The sequence below is a fragment of the Nuphar pumila genome, chromosome 13 (assembly GCF_984573655.1).
Source record: "Nuphar pumila chromosome 13, dmNupPumi1.hap1.1, whole genome shotgun sequence".
In the NCBI taxonomy this organism is placed as follows: domain Eukaryota; kingdom Viridiplantae; phylum Streptophyta; class Magnoliopsida; order Nymphaeales; family Nymphaeaceae; genus Nuphar; species Nuphar pumila.
Window position 1 is genome coordinate 98,065,973 of NC_143261.1, and position 14,076 is coordinate 98,080,048.

The 14,076-nt window shown below is 38.7% G+C and overlaps 1 protein-coding gene across 2 annotated transcripts; it reads left to right on the plus strand.

Annotated features, from left to right (window-relative positions):
* Positions 1–523: 523 nt before the first annotated feature.
* LOC149819379 (cyclin-dependent kinases regulatory subunit 2-like) lies at positions 524–4,042 on the plus strand. Of its 2 annotated transcripts, none has more exons than XM_089985246.1 (6): positions 524–588; positions 1,053–1,662; positions 1,738–1,789; positions 3,106–3,176; positions 3,260–3,320; positions 3,399–4,042. In XM_089985246.1, exons 2-6 carry the CDS (start codon positions 1,568–1,570, stop codon positions 3,546–3,548), a joined length of 429 nt encoding a protein of 142 aa, XP_089841372.1. In that variant the 5' UTR covers positions 524–588; positions 1,053–1,567; the 3' UTR covers positions 3,549–4,042. The 2 variants fall into 2 exon arrangements, with proteins under 2 accessions (XP_089841372.1, XP_089841373.1); XM_089985247.1 differs by having other exon boundaries at positions 3,112–3,176.
* Positions 4,043–14,076: the final 10,034 nt, after the last annotated feature.

Here is a 14,076-nt window from a genome sequence, read left to right on the forward strand (position 1 = left end):
AATATATAATTTTTGAATGCTTGAACATTTATGAAGATTGTGAGTAGTTTATTTTAAACCCTTAAAAATTCTCTTTATGCATCATAATCGGGTGATTCAAGATCTTTTTCTTATACAACCAAGCATGTAGATCACATCTTAGATTTAAGAGAAAAAAACAAAAAAATCATAAAAATCTCAGTTCACGCCCTAGTTCTCATATTTAATTTAGTGACTATATATATATTGATATTATATTGGCCATTTCAAAATATCAACAAATTCTTAAAAGCAAGCATTTTACCTGCACAAAAGCACAAACCCGAATCTGATCCAAATATCAAAACAAGTTGATTATGTGAAACCCGAATCTGATCCAAATACACATTCTGATCTTACATGAGGTTCGCATCCAAAAATGAACAGCGCGAACTCGGATTGGATATCCAACAAAACTCAATCCATTTGATTAGCTGGCATTCCCGTCACATTGATAAAAAGTGCATAGGCACTTTCGTCGTTCGTCTTCCTTGCTTCCACTTTCTCATTTTCTGCTCTCTCTCTCTCTCTCTCTCTCTCTCTCTCCTGTGTGGCGCTAAATTCCTCTCGGTATGTCAAACTAACTCTCTTATTTCAGTACTTTCTGCTAGAAACCCTAATCTCTGCGTTGCGTTCATATAGAAAATCTATTGCTCGATGATGGTTCTATTTTGGATTATAATTTTAAGGAGTTAATTTTTCTCATTTTGACTTCTTTTTTGCATTTTTTTGTTGGTTTGATCGATGGGTACTTGGCAATCGTCGATCGGGTGAGATTTACGACCGGATTTAGCTATTTTGCACCGTCGTTTTTGTTGGTGGATGCTTAATTCCGATTCTTCATGAATCATGGCGATCTTATTTCTGTTTTTCTTGCTGTTTTATGCATTTGTGGTTGTGCTTGCATCGAAATCTCTTGCGGGTATGCGCTATACAACTGCCATTGGTCGTGTTTCTATCTTGCTCGTCTGTAATTTGCGGCGTACCGATTTTGTTTGGGGGGTCTCTGGTTGAATTGGTGGGTAAGTGAAAAGAAGATTGACGAAAACTTCATCCCAGTGCATATTTAGGCGGTTTAGTAGAGGGAATGAATACTTCAGACCTTGTTCAAATCTAGTGTGTGTGCGTGTGTGTGGCAGCGGGCTTGCAAATCGCACATTCCGTTTGTTTTGTGATCCTACGACTACATTTTACATGTAGATAAAGAACTTCCACTGGATCTGCAAGAGCTTGTTTCTCTTGGGCAACTGCTAGGCCTGCCCTATCAGCTACAATGTGGTGGCCCAATGTACGCGCACGAAGCATCTCTTGATGGTTTATGAGCTTAATTGATCAAGTGAAGGTTTTCCCAATTAAAGGATATTGGTTGTTAACTATTGGTCATTTGAAGAATCTTCGTCTTGCATTGATGAGCAGATGCCTACCCCAAAAAGATGCACCTGATGTTGAGCAGAGACTACCCTGCTGCGAATAGTGTTTAACTCCATGGTAGGATCCTAAACTGAGATTCGAGGTGGTCTTATACAGAGAAATTTAAAGTGTTGGAAATATGGTCAGTATCTTCAGTTTCAGTCAGAGTGCAGTGCAAGAGTTGTCCAGAGTATTTCTAATACTAAATCTTTCTACGGGTTCACTTATGGAAAGGTATTCAATTGTCTAGTTGTACGTCCTTGTTGTGTGGTTGTTTAATTGCTTGATTCTAGTGTAATGGAATGTTAGCTATCGTGGCGGTCCCTTTTTCTGTTGGAGAGCTGTCAGCCGGCTATTCATGGTAAAATGCATTTTATTTTTTGTTTAAGATGTATTATATGTTAATTGCATTTGATGTCTGTTTATTTTATTGACTTATTTATGCCTCTATTTCCCTGAATGAACTGCAATACTATAATTATCTACCTGAAAGATTGTTCCAACGATCAACTTATCCTAGCCTCAAATATGATCCATATACTATTACATATTAATTTTTTTAATAATTGTCCTAGTTAGTGAATATGGATTTAATTCAATAGAGAATGGTATGCTTGCTATAGATGACACACCATGTTTTACAATATTTTCTACTTCATTCCTATGAGAAGTTCTTATATTCTTGGATGTGGCTTCTAGTTCATTAGCAGGATACTGATGGTGCACCAAAAACTCAAACCAGCACATTCAATTTTTGAAATATAGATGTTTCCAAGTTCCTTTCCTTTTACCCTTTGCAACCTTTTTCTGGCATCAGCTTAACAGCACAACATAGTACCAAGAGAAAATGTTCGATGTGCCTCAGCTACCATCATCTTCTGCCATTGACAATGGGAAAATTTGAAACTCTTGTTTTTCTGGTTGACCATATAATGAAGGCATATGTTCGAGATTCAAGGCTGTTTCAATGCTTATGCTATTTAGAATTCAGTTAGGCATAATTAACAGGGTATCCTTGCCCACAAGGGCTTCACTCATTTGGTAGGAGCGACTTGTGAATGCCACCAAGTTGTCAAGACATCACAAGTTTGAAACCCATGGGTGGCATCCTTTGCCGCAAGGTCGAAGCTGGGTGTACTGCCCGGTGGGCAGCGGGGGACCTCAAGGGTTTTACCAACCGGAGGCCAGCCAACATGCGGTTGGTGAACTGGGGGGTGTTTCCCTTGGATTATCCCTCCTCCCCCCCCCCCCCCCCCCCCACACACACACACACACACACACACATCCCCCCCAAAAAATAACAGGGTATATTCGCATGCATCATTTGTGTATCTGAATTTTTATGTTTTAGTGTAGGGATGGAGAACCTTATCTGTGAGATTTGCAAATCAATGAATTAAAAAGTAGAGCTTTTAAGGACTACTTTCAGAACATCCAACTTGAGTTAGGAAGCATGATAAAATCTGATCTCTTGGACGGCTAAAAACTAAGTTGCATTTGGCAACTTTAATTGTAGCTTACCATTCTTTGACTCAAAAATAATAACCTCTTGGGTGTTAAAGGGCCTATGCCAGGTATCTGGTATAGTTTGCTGTATGTGAAGCCATACATTGTGGAATACAATAGTTTATTTCCAAGATCCATTGTGGTAGTAATATTTACAAGCTTTATCAGCAGGAACAGAACAAGGACAGGATGGGCCAGATTCAGTACTCTGAGAAATACTTTGATGACACTTATGAGTACAGGTCTTGCTTCTTTTCCTTGTTCTGCTTTGCAGATCCAATTCATGTTACTTGCTTTTCCTAACAATTCAGCATTATTTTTGCAGGCATGTTGTTCTTCCTCCAGAAGTTGCCAAATTACTTCCCAAGAACAAGCTTCTCTCAGAGGTAAAGTCTTTTGTTTTGATGAAATTTACAAAAGCCTCAATTGCATGGATCAATTTGTTGAATGTGGCATTCTTGTAGAACGAATGGAGGGCAATTGGAGTGCAGCAGTCACGTGGATGGGTGCACTATGCAATCCATCGACCTGAACCACACATCATGCTCTTCAGGAGGCCTCTGATTTACCAACAGGAAAACCATCAAGCAGTACAGCCAGCTGGTAAACAGTGACTGCTCTGGGTTTGCCACTGAATTTGCTCTTCTTTTGTTCTCTTTTCATTCTCTATCTTTCTAGATGGAGATGTGAAATGGTATCAGGGGCAACGAGATTTAAGTGGCATTGTGCATGACAAACTTGAAGACTTTGATGCACTGCTTGTTTTCATTGCTCAGAACTTGTTTTCTACCCTTACTTTACAAGTTTGTCTGTGATTAGCTCCATCCAAGTTACAGGGTTTGATTTTGCACATTGTTGCTGTAATGCCAAGGGCCCTTAAAAGAAATCTGCTTCCTTCTTTCGTAGTCTTTTCTCCATGCCATTATTCAGGTACCTTGAGAATATCTGATGACATTAGGCTGTCATCTTTATACAAGTTCACCTGATTGTTGTTATTGGCGTGTAGCATGAACTCAAATGTGCTTCGCTTGTTCTGATGGATTTGTGTGCTAAAAGCTTGTTCTCACACTAATGAACTTTGTACCTTATGGAGATAATGCAGCTTGTGTGATATTTGTGTCAAGTCATTTTGTTAAAACTCTCATAGGTGCCAACCTGAATGAGTTGAGAGCCGTAACAATATGATGTCAATGGATCTTTACTTGGCTCAGATATCTAACTGAATCTGAATCTTAGTGCAACATATGATATCTAGGGGTGTATTGCCCAAAAAATAAAGATATCTTTTGGTGAAACCGAATCAGGTATACTTGGCCCAACCTGATGTTCCCAACTGATGAGAGTGACCCCATTTTGATAGACCCAATGGTCTCTGGGTTGGGTCTAAATTCTAGGTCCATTTAAAAACAAGTTGGTACTTGGTAAAGAAATTATGAACTTGGACCCATTTGTGCTCGATTTGTTATTAGACCCAAAGCCAATTGGTTTAGTGCTGTATGTACATGAACCAATTGGACCTATAATGTCTTCTAGCCGAACCCATGTAAGACCCAAACCATTTTAGAGTTCACCCAAAACTTTAAGCCCCAAACTCGTTCATGCTTGGCCCATTTGAAAAAAAAATCGTCTCATGCTTTAAGTCGATTTTTACCTGATTCAATTCTGACTGATCCCAGTTGGAACTGATCTGCAACCTATTTTTATATCTAAGCATCAAGATTTTTAAGTTTTAGCTGTCTAGACTTGCCAAATTATGCTTAATCTGAACCTTCTCCTGTATGAATTTGAACCCATTTGTACCTGAATGAATATGGACAGGCTCGTTTAGTACCCGACAGTTCATTCAAAGAACCAAACCCGAACCCATTTTGAGCAGTTTGGGTTTGGGTTTAACTTTTAGACCTGATTGAAAACGGGACTAATGAAAACATAATCTGTTTATACCTGACCTTATGTTCAAACCTGATGAGCCATATTGGTTCATAATTTTAGTCATTCCCAAACTTGAACCTGAGCCCCAATAAAATTGGGTTGGTCTCGGATCCCAGTTTTTAGACCTGTTTCATAAATGGGTCTAATGAAACCGGATCAAGCCATAGTGATATATATTAATAATCAGATTAGGATTTGGTATACTGTTTTACATTCAAATCCAAATTTTGAATCGGAAACTGAAGGATAATTCAAAATTGTGCACATATAAGATGTAACAAATTAGTGTCTGGCTTCCGATTTGTTACATTTTCCCACTCAACTTTGAATTCAATTAGGGGCAAAATCAGATTATGCCAGGTTCGCTAATTCCTAATTCGAGCGGAATTTGACCTGCTTAAAAGAAAATGGTGCATCTATAACACCTCGATCCGGGACTTTTGGAGTCTGGCTTTGTGGGTATTATTTTTGAGAGAAAAATATCAAAGTAAACACAGAGAAAACATGACATAAATTATTTTTTTATTAAAACATCGTAATCTCATAATCATGGTCATATCAGTTACACCATCAAACTTAAAAGCACACATTTATACAAGGTTCAATAAATAAAGACAGTAAAGTAAGAGTCTTTGCATGACTTTTTGACCGTGTGTGAACACCTGTTGACGGAAAGAGGTACGTCGACCTAACTCAGATAGATCTTTTTGAACCTACAGTTGTAATTATTAAGGGAGTAAGTTTAAAACTCAGTAAAAAATAATTATAAACAATTTAAGACTTTGACTTACAACTGTGGTGAGCTCTACGCCCCTATTCTTAGTTTAGTTTTTATTAAAGAATATACAAGTTTGTTTCTTTTAAATTTTTTCATTAACTTTCTCAAACTCACAAGTTATCATTCACTCAATGCTAACTACTATACTAGATTGACTATATCAGTAATACCTTACCATGAGCACAACAACCCTTGTAAAATACCTTAATTCTACGGTGTTTGTCAGACTATGAACCAATCTGAGTGATTCCGACTAGAATCACTAGGCATTGTAGTGAAAGAGGACCCATCAATAGCTAGTCGAAGAGTCAGACTGATGATCTATACTTGCCCCTAAGGTTTGTGGTTAATACTACATCCTGATCTGCCTAGAGTCTCACTCACTGTGTGAAAATAACTCCTAAGATATTTTATGCAACTCTCATTTTTCCACGTGAACTACATCAAGTTCATTTATTTTTTATCTCAAGTAAATTTCTCAGAATATTCTTAGGGTTCTGATATTCACAAATATCTAATCATGCAGAAGATAGTGTCTCTACATCAATAAATCGTTGGTGGCTCACGCTTATGGTGGCTCACGCTTATGGTGGCTTTCGCTCTAATGGCTATCAGGTAGTCATTTTCATATGTCGCCTCTTTCAAGGTTTATGGAGTTAAGTCCATCATACTAAGATAACACGAATCTCACAATAAACATAACCGAAAGAAAGAACTTAAAAAAATTATTCAAATACTCAGTTCTATTTTTATACATGTAATTTTATGTTTTCAGGCTCAGTGTATATATTTTTGTTTAAAATACAATATTTCTCTAATCATGCATATCATATTGAAGCTCAAAAATACATGAAATCATTTATGCATGGTAGCTAACTCATATGCATTCATTCTATCTCTAAAAGATACACAACTTTTAAAAATACAGCTAACATGCAAGCTAAAGATTATATATATTCTCAAATATATATAATTTTATGCAACTATCTCATACCTACAAACAAAAACATTGTTTATTATTAACTAGGCATGCTTATAATAGCTTTACCTCGAATGCAAATGTTGAACTCTAGTATGCAGTTGAGTCTTTCGTAATAATAGTAGGATCCAATCATCACACAATTATGTTTATATTAATAAATAGATATTCTCTATACTTTATCAAAATTATTAAAATACCTCTCTCAAAGTGGTCTGTCAAACCTCGATTTATGTACCCATTATTTGGTCAGAACTATAGGACAAGCATATTTCTCTTCGCAATCTGAACTCAAAAACTTGCCAAAGAGGAAGAAGAAGAAAAAAAAAGTGAAAAAAAGTAAGAAAGAAAAGAAGATACATGTGAATGGAGGAGACACCCAAACCCTTGAGTCCGGTAGAATCCTTTGAGTCCTTGCTTGAAAAGAGGACACTAATGAATGGAGGAGACGAGAGAGAGAGAGAGAGAGAGAGAGAGAGAGAGAGAGAGAGAGGATAGGGTTGGGGGGAAGATTCCCTCAAAAATGAGGAGAACGAAAAAATGAAGGTAGAAAGGGGGAGTTACCACGATATTAAGAAAAGATATTTATTAGCGCAAGTGAAAATTTTCATTTCTCTGGCGCAACTACGAGTTGTGCTAGAAAATATATTTTTCACTGGCATTAACATAATCTGCGCCAGAAAAAATAGTTTTCAGACCGTAGTTGTGCCAATGAAATGATTGTAAAACACTTTGCACCAGTAAAAAAAACAAGTTTTACTGGCGAAGTTGCTAAGTGTGCCAGTAAAAACCTTTTTTTTTTCCCTGTAGTGATTTAAAAAAACAAAAAGAGTGTCCTTATCCTTGTCCAGGGTAAGACAGGTGTCCAGGGATGTCCGTGAATCAAACGCCCCCTAAGGGCCTCTCATTCCACTCCCACACAGAAGGGAATGTCTTTTCATAGGACAGGGAACTATTTTGAAAACTCTTCGGCCAGCTAAGCTTAAGGTGGAAACCTTTTCACATAGTGGGAGGTGAAAAAAAAAACGGTGGTGTGGGAAATGATCGGACTCACCCCTCCCGCGTTGACAGTTTTCTCTTTGTTTTTTTCCATCGAGAATCATTAATGTTTTTCATACTTTAAAAAACTTTTTCAATGTTCTCAGTAATTTTAAATATGTTTAATCATGAACGTGCTGAGGTTTGTCGCGTTAAGTTTGCAGTAAAAGTTTATTTATCACGAGTCTCCCTCGCCGAGAGAATCCTTGAAACCGAGATGCATGGCCATGAATAGGGGTGGCAATCGTGTCGGGTTGGCGGGTCAGCATACCTCAACCCAAACCCGACCCGTTTAATAAACGGGTCGGTTGTGGCAAACACGAACCCGGCCCGTTTAATAAACGGGTAACCCGACAGGACCCTTCAACCCATTTAATAAATGGGTTGGGTCAGGTAAACAGGTTCTCAGGTTCGCGGGTCGGGTTGGCTGGTTGACCCGCCCGCCTAACCTGTTTATTAAACAGGTCAGCCGGGTTGGCGGGTTGGCATACCCCCAACCCGAACCCGACCCGTTTAATAAATGGGTTAGGCGGGTTGACCCGTTTATTAAATGGGTTGGCTTAAGCCCAACCCGAACCTGCCTAAGAGGCGGGTCGGGTTGGCGGGTCGTGTCAGGTTTTGCCACCCCTAGTCATGAAGGAACCTTGATTCGATATCTTGACCACCTGGCCATGAAGGAACTGTGTTGTAAACACTGGCAACGTATCACCCCCAACTTAGTTCAACATGAAATGATGATGGAACTTGACTCTTTTCTCGTTGGGTGTATTGTAATTTGCAACATTGTTGTCTATTTTGTTACCAACAAAAAGTTTGGTATATTTTTAACTTTTTCATTACAAAATTTCAAAAAATACCCATTCTCCCTCTTGAACTTTTTTTTCTTTTTATATATATGTGGACCTCATAAAGCCTGTTTGATTTGACAGTTTTTTTGCCAATGCAAAATGAGCAGATGCTTTGAATTGGTGTGAGTTTTTGGTTTCTTCTGGTATTCCCAAATCCCAATTTGAGAATATTTGAATATGGAGGAATTCATCATTGAAAATCCTTGGTGCAAAGACTAAAGTGATGGAAGAACAGTATCTACAACTCCAATAAAAAGCTGGAATTCAGGTCATAAAGCACAAGTCAGATAATGATTAGATCTGGTCTGACTATTTGTTGACACAGTATCTTGAAAAGACTTGCATTTGAAGTAGGGTTTGCCATCGCGCCGGGTACCCAGCTCGAGACGGGTCCAGCCCGAGTCCAATTCCAATTAAAGTCGAACCTGACCTTACCCAATTAGTTAAACGGGCCCCAACCGTCCCAATCTAATTAAAAAATAAACAGGTCCGACCCAGTTAGCTAAGTGGGCGATTATGACCAGACTGGGCTAATGTCGGGCTCGTCAAGCCCATATAAATAGGCCGGGCCGGACTTGCTCAATGTCCACCCCTAGTTTGACATAGTTTAACCTAAAGCACCTGATCTAAACAGGTTGTGTGCTTCCTAAACATATCCAGGAATGCAAGTTTTTGAGGTTCAGCTTTGGATACGTCTTAACAAAATCCAATCAAGTTGGGATTTTTCAGACTCAAGATGATGGATCTTTAACCGGATCCGTTTCATCATCAGAGTTTTACGTGTAAACCATTGGCCTTGCAATGTCATCTTGATTATGCATTAAAAAAGCTTAAGAATAAGGTCATATTAATTAGGAGGTGCCCAACGACGTGCACTCTCATTTTATAGGGTGATTTGGAAGTTTGGAAATCATGGGTGTTCTTTAGGGCACACTTAGCTTGTTTGGGGGTGAAAGGGGCGAAAGTGTGAAATGATGTTTGATTCTATAAACTCGCAAAAGTGAAGAACTTAGGGTTTCCAATGGCATATGGAGCATGTTTTCTTTCTTGCCAGGTGGGGATGAATAATCACAACTGAGAAAGCAGAAGCTGTGATTGTTGGTCACAAGGTCAATCTTGTAACCGACTTTCGCAATATTCAAGGCAAACAAACAATGGTAGCTTACAACCACGATCACGATGTACTTTTCTCATGTTTCGCCAAACTTGGAAAAGTGTTGAGATTGTGATTTACAGTCACAAGATCTTGAGAAAATCCAAGAAACACCTGGCATTGCAAACATGCACGAGTTACCACTTGTATGGTATTTTGATTTCTTGGGAATCAGTCGGCCCAGTCTACCCTGACAATTCTCATGACACTGATTTATCGGAACCATAGAGAGCGTTTGAATACCTCAGATCTTGTATCCAAGGATCTGAGATGGCATTGGGCTCATTAAAGTGGCATGGGCCCCAGGTTAAGATCTAATGAGCTCAAATGTCGATCTTCGATCCTCAGATAGAGATCTTCATCTTTCTAATCAAAGGATTTCTCTTGGATATGAGATCTGAGGGATTCAAATGCCCATAGTTAATGATAATTAGGGGTGGCAATCGGGTCGGGTCGGCAGGTTGGTGGGTCGGGTTAACGGGTTAGTGGGTTAGAATACCTCAACACGAACACGACCCGTTTATTAAACGGGTCGGATATGACAAACACAAACATGACCCATTTATTAAACGGGTAACCTGACATGACACGGTTAACCCGTTTAATAAACGGGTCGGGTCGACACTACACGATTACACGACACGGTGACCCGTTTATTAAATGGGTTGACCCGATAACATAGACACGATAATCGACCCGAGTAACCTGAATAACTTGTCTAACCCGAATAATGCAATTAGAAACATAAAAGAAAATACATATTATACTTTTTTTCTGCAAATCTCAATATGAAATTGTACTACCAACATCAACATAATTAAAGTCATAAACATAAAGACAACATCAACATAATTGTCTTACAAGTTACATCCATACTACAAACATATCCACCAAGTTGTCTTACAATCACCAAGATAAACATAAATAATTAAACGGGTTGACCCGCTCGCCTAACCCGTTTATTAAACAGGTTGGCGGGTTGGCATACCCCTAACACTAACACGAACATGACCCATTTAATAAACGGGTTAGGTGGGTCAGCCCGTTTACGACATGAACCTGTTTAAGTCAAACCCTAACCCGGCTAAGAAGCGGGTTGGCAGGTCGGGTCAGATTTTGCCACCCTTAATGATAATTCTTTTTGAACACCAATTTTCCTCTTACCCAAACGTATTTCTTGTTTTTCCTTCGGAGCACGAATGGAGGAGAAATATAGATGGTTTTCTACAGTCCACTCTATAGCTCACACAATTCAATTCAAATGTGAGCAATGAAACGATCACAAAATCGAACCTTTGTTTCACTTGGAAACTTTGTAATTTAGTATGATGGTCTTTTATGTTGCAGGCTTTTCTCACCCACATCCAGATATACCTCTAGGTCGGATTGGTCAATAACGGGCCATCAATTATAGGGAGGTTTTGGCTCCGATCCCAGAGACAGAGAGATTTGACTCGACTACTCCAATCACCTTTACTCGACACCTCATGATGTCTTTATCGATTGAGTAATGAATTTTATGTCCGATCAGTCAACTTATCCCTTTTTGGCTTTCTAAGGCATGTTTTTTTACTGGGAGAACCCTCGAGGCGTAGACCTAGTGCGCTGTCTGAGCCTGCCCTACTTGCGATCTCTGTTCATGTCAGCATAAAACTTCGAAGGCTTACCCCTCAACCCTAGAGAGTCGTCAAGCTTTGGCTTACCAAGGGGTGACACCCATGGGATTTGAACCTAGCCTGCTCATCAAACGGTCTAGGCCCCATCCCACTGTGCCAAACCTTTTGGGTTTCTTTCTAGGGCATGTTGAGAAGTTTTGATATGGCAACTTTTCTAAATGAAAAAGTTTTATTTGTTTATATCAGTGTTATCATAATGGTATCCCTAGAAATTTGATATGATTCACCCCTGAATTGGCTATTTTTTAATAAATGTTTAAAAATATTAAAATTTATTTATTTTATTATTTTACTAGTTTTAACATGTCACATTTTGATTGACACGTAATATTTTTATTATTTTTGTCCAATACAAAACGATTCACTTGAGTATCGAATACACCTGAATTGTTGGCAACTGATTAAGGGCCAATACAGATACTGACAACATTGGTTTATATAGTAAGAGAAAAACAAAGTAAAAATGTAAGAAAAATGAGAGAGACCTAAAAATGGAAGAAGATGAAGATGGAGGAAGTTTTTCCTACGACAGCCCATGAAACGAGATGTGTTGTTTCATCCACCCCCTCCCCCTCCCCCTGGTTGGAGGAATTTTTTTCTATCAAAAGTCAGACTTTTTAGAAAAACTTTCCTTTCAAATTTTTTTCTCATTTATTATAGATGAAAATGTTACAATTTTCCTTTCCTACCTTCACTTTTTCTTCCTACTTCCAAACAAGCCTTTAAAGGTCGTTTATTTCACTCAATTTACACATGAAAATGAGGGTTTACGAATGAAACCCTCCATTTTCGTATACAGATGAAAACAAACATGTCAACTCTATTTTTCTGTGGGACCCACAATCCTCATGGGTTTCTTTTAGCATTGACCATGCATTTTCTACTTAAGTCCCCTCTCCCCACACACGCACAAGCATTTTTTCACACATGGGATGGCCTTTCCATCATGAGATGCCTTTTCCCATGAAGTATTTTCTTATTGGTGGGAATGAACAAACAACCACTTAGTTTTTCCTACGAGATGGCGCAGCATGCCACGATGTTGGTAAACGATAAAATTTCAAGCGGCTCCAGTTTTTACTCAAGGCACTAGATCCCTTGAATTTTAATTTAGAAGAGGTTTTACATTTTGGTGCACACAGAAAATCGCTACACACACAAAAAAAAAAAAGGAAAAGAAAAGAAAATGGCTACATGCACTGCTATTTTTCTTGTTTTGTACATGTAGCCGGTTAAGTACTCGTGCCTGATCACTGGATCTGCTTCACTCGAGAAGGCAAAGAACAAGGCATACCAATGGGACCCACAATAAAGCATCCATCAAAATGCAATATGACAGTACAACCAAGACACAATTCTCAGCAACCAACAGCCATGAACTTTGACTCTCCCCGTCTAGCAATACTCCACCTTCAGTTTCTCCTTGTTCATCTCCCATTGCAGAAGATAACCGACCCTTATCTTCCTTTCCTTGTTTCCCTAGCAAAAGGTTTAGATGAGAAACTACATGACATACTCCACAATAGTCATTTTGGGTTTTGACTGAAACTTGGGACTTAATATTATCCGCTACCATGGTTCTCTTTTTTAGGGATTAACAGAAAATGTTGAATAGCCATACAATATATATCTCTGTGTGTAAATTTGGCTGAACTAATTGGATCCAAACCCCAGAAATAGAAAACCATTTTTTAAGTTTGTTTTTTAATCTTTTTTGCACATCTTACTCTCCATATGTTGTCAACATGGCCTAGATGCATTTATTCATTGCTTATTCACTAAAAGCCATACATTGAATCGAATCTATTCTATAAGAAACCTTGATTTCTATTTGATCAAGTTTTGCTGCTTAGGATGATTTAAGAAATAAGACTGTTTAGCTGATACTCATTAGTCTCTCTCTCTCTCTCTCTCTCTCTCTCTCTCTCTCTCTCTCTCTCTATATATATATATATATATATATATATATATATATATATATATATATATATATATAAAATCTTTTGTTCACTTCAATAATAAATAAAGATCATTATTCGCACAATTGCTTTGTTTGCTTAGCTTGCTACGCTATAGATTTACTTGGCTACTGCTTTGATTATAAATATATATATATATATATATATATAGTGTGTGTGTGTGTGTGTGTGTGTGCACCTCTGGATGGATTACCAGTTCCAAGTCCAACGTTTGAAACCTAAAACAGCTTCTCCTGCGGAAGGAGGATGTAATCTTATAGGATAGGATGACGTGACCCACACCCATGACCATCGATGAGACCAACACCGCCCAAAGAAGCCATGGAGCTCCTCCACCCAATTTCCCATCGGTGATGAAAACGAAGGCCTTCACCATCACCACCACTTCCGATATACTTCCTGAAGCGACCGCCGATCCCAAGTACACATCACGCCCACGATGTGTTGCAGATACACCAAACACCGAATAAGTGCCTGCTTTGAGAAATTTCAAGTAATATGTACGTATAAAGTTATTGAAGAGGTACAGCATATCTCACTGCTACTGAACTGCATAAGGAATGAATGAATGGTGGTGAGATGGACTTACATGTGATGATGAGAGAACGTAGTATTGAGATGAGGGGAACATCAACGAGAGAGGACGTGAAGGAATACGAAGACCAGTCGAGGGGTGAGGCTGCAGCTGCTGAGAGTAGGCAGAGGGGGAGGAGGACATCAGAGATTGCCAGGAGAAGGGGTGTGCATAGTAGGGCAGAG

What these genes read in the sequence shown, in the direction of transcription:
- LOC149819379 (XM_089985246.1), top strand. Translation starts at nt 1,568, where the DNA reads ATGGTCAGTATCTTCAGTTTCAGTCAGAGTGCAGTGCAAGAGTTGTCC. An exon ending in CTGTCAGCCGGCTATTCATG is followed by an intron (nt 1,790 to 3,105) that starts GTAAAATGCATT and finishes CTTTATCAGCAG; the next exon opens with GAACAGAACAAGGACAGGAT. An exon ending in AGAACAAGCTTCTCTCAGAG is followed by an intron (nt 3,321 to 3,398) that starts GTAAAGTCTTTT and finishes GCATTCTTGTAG; the next exon opens with AACGAATGGAGGGCAATTGG.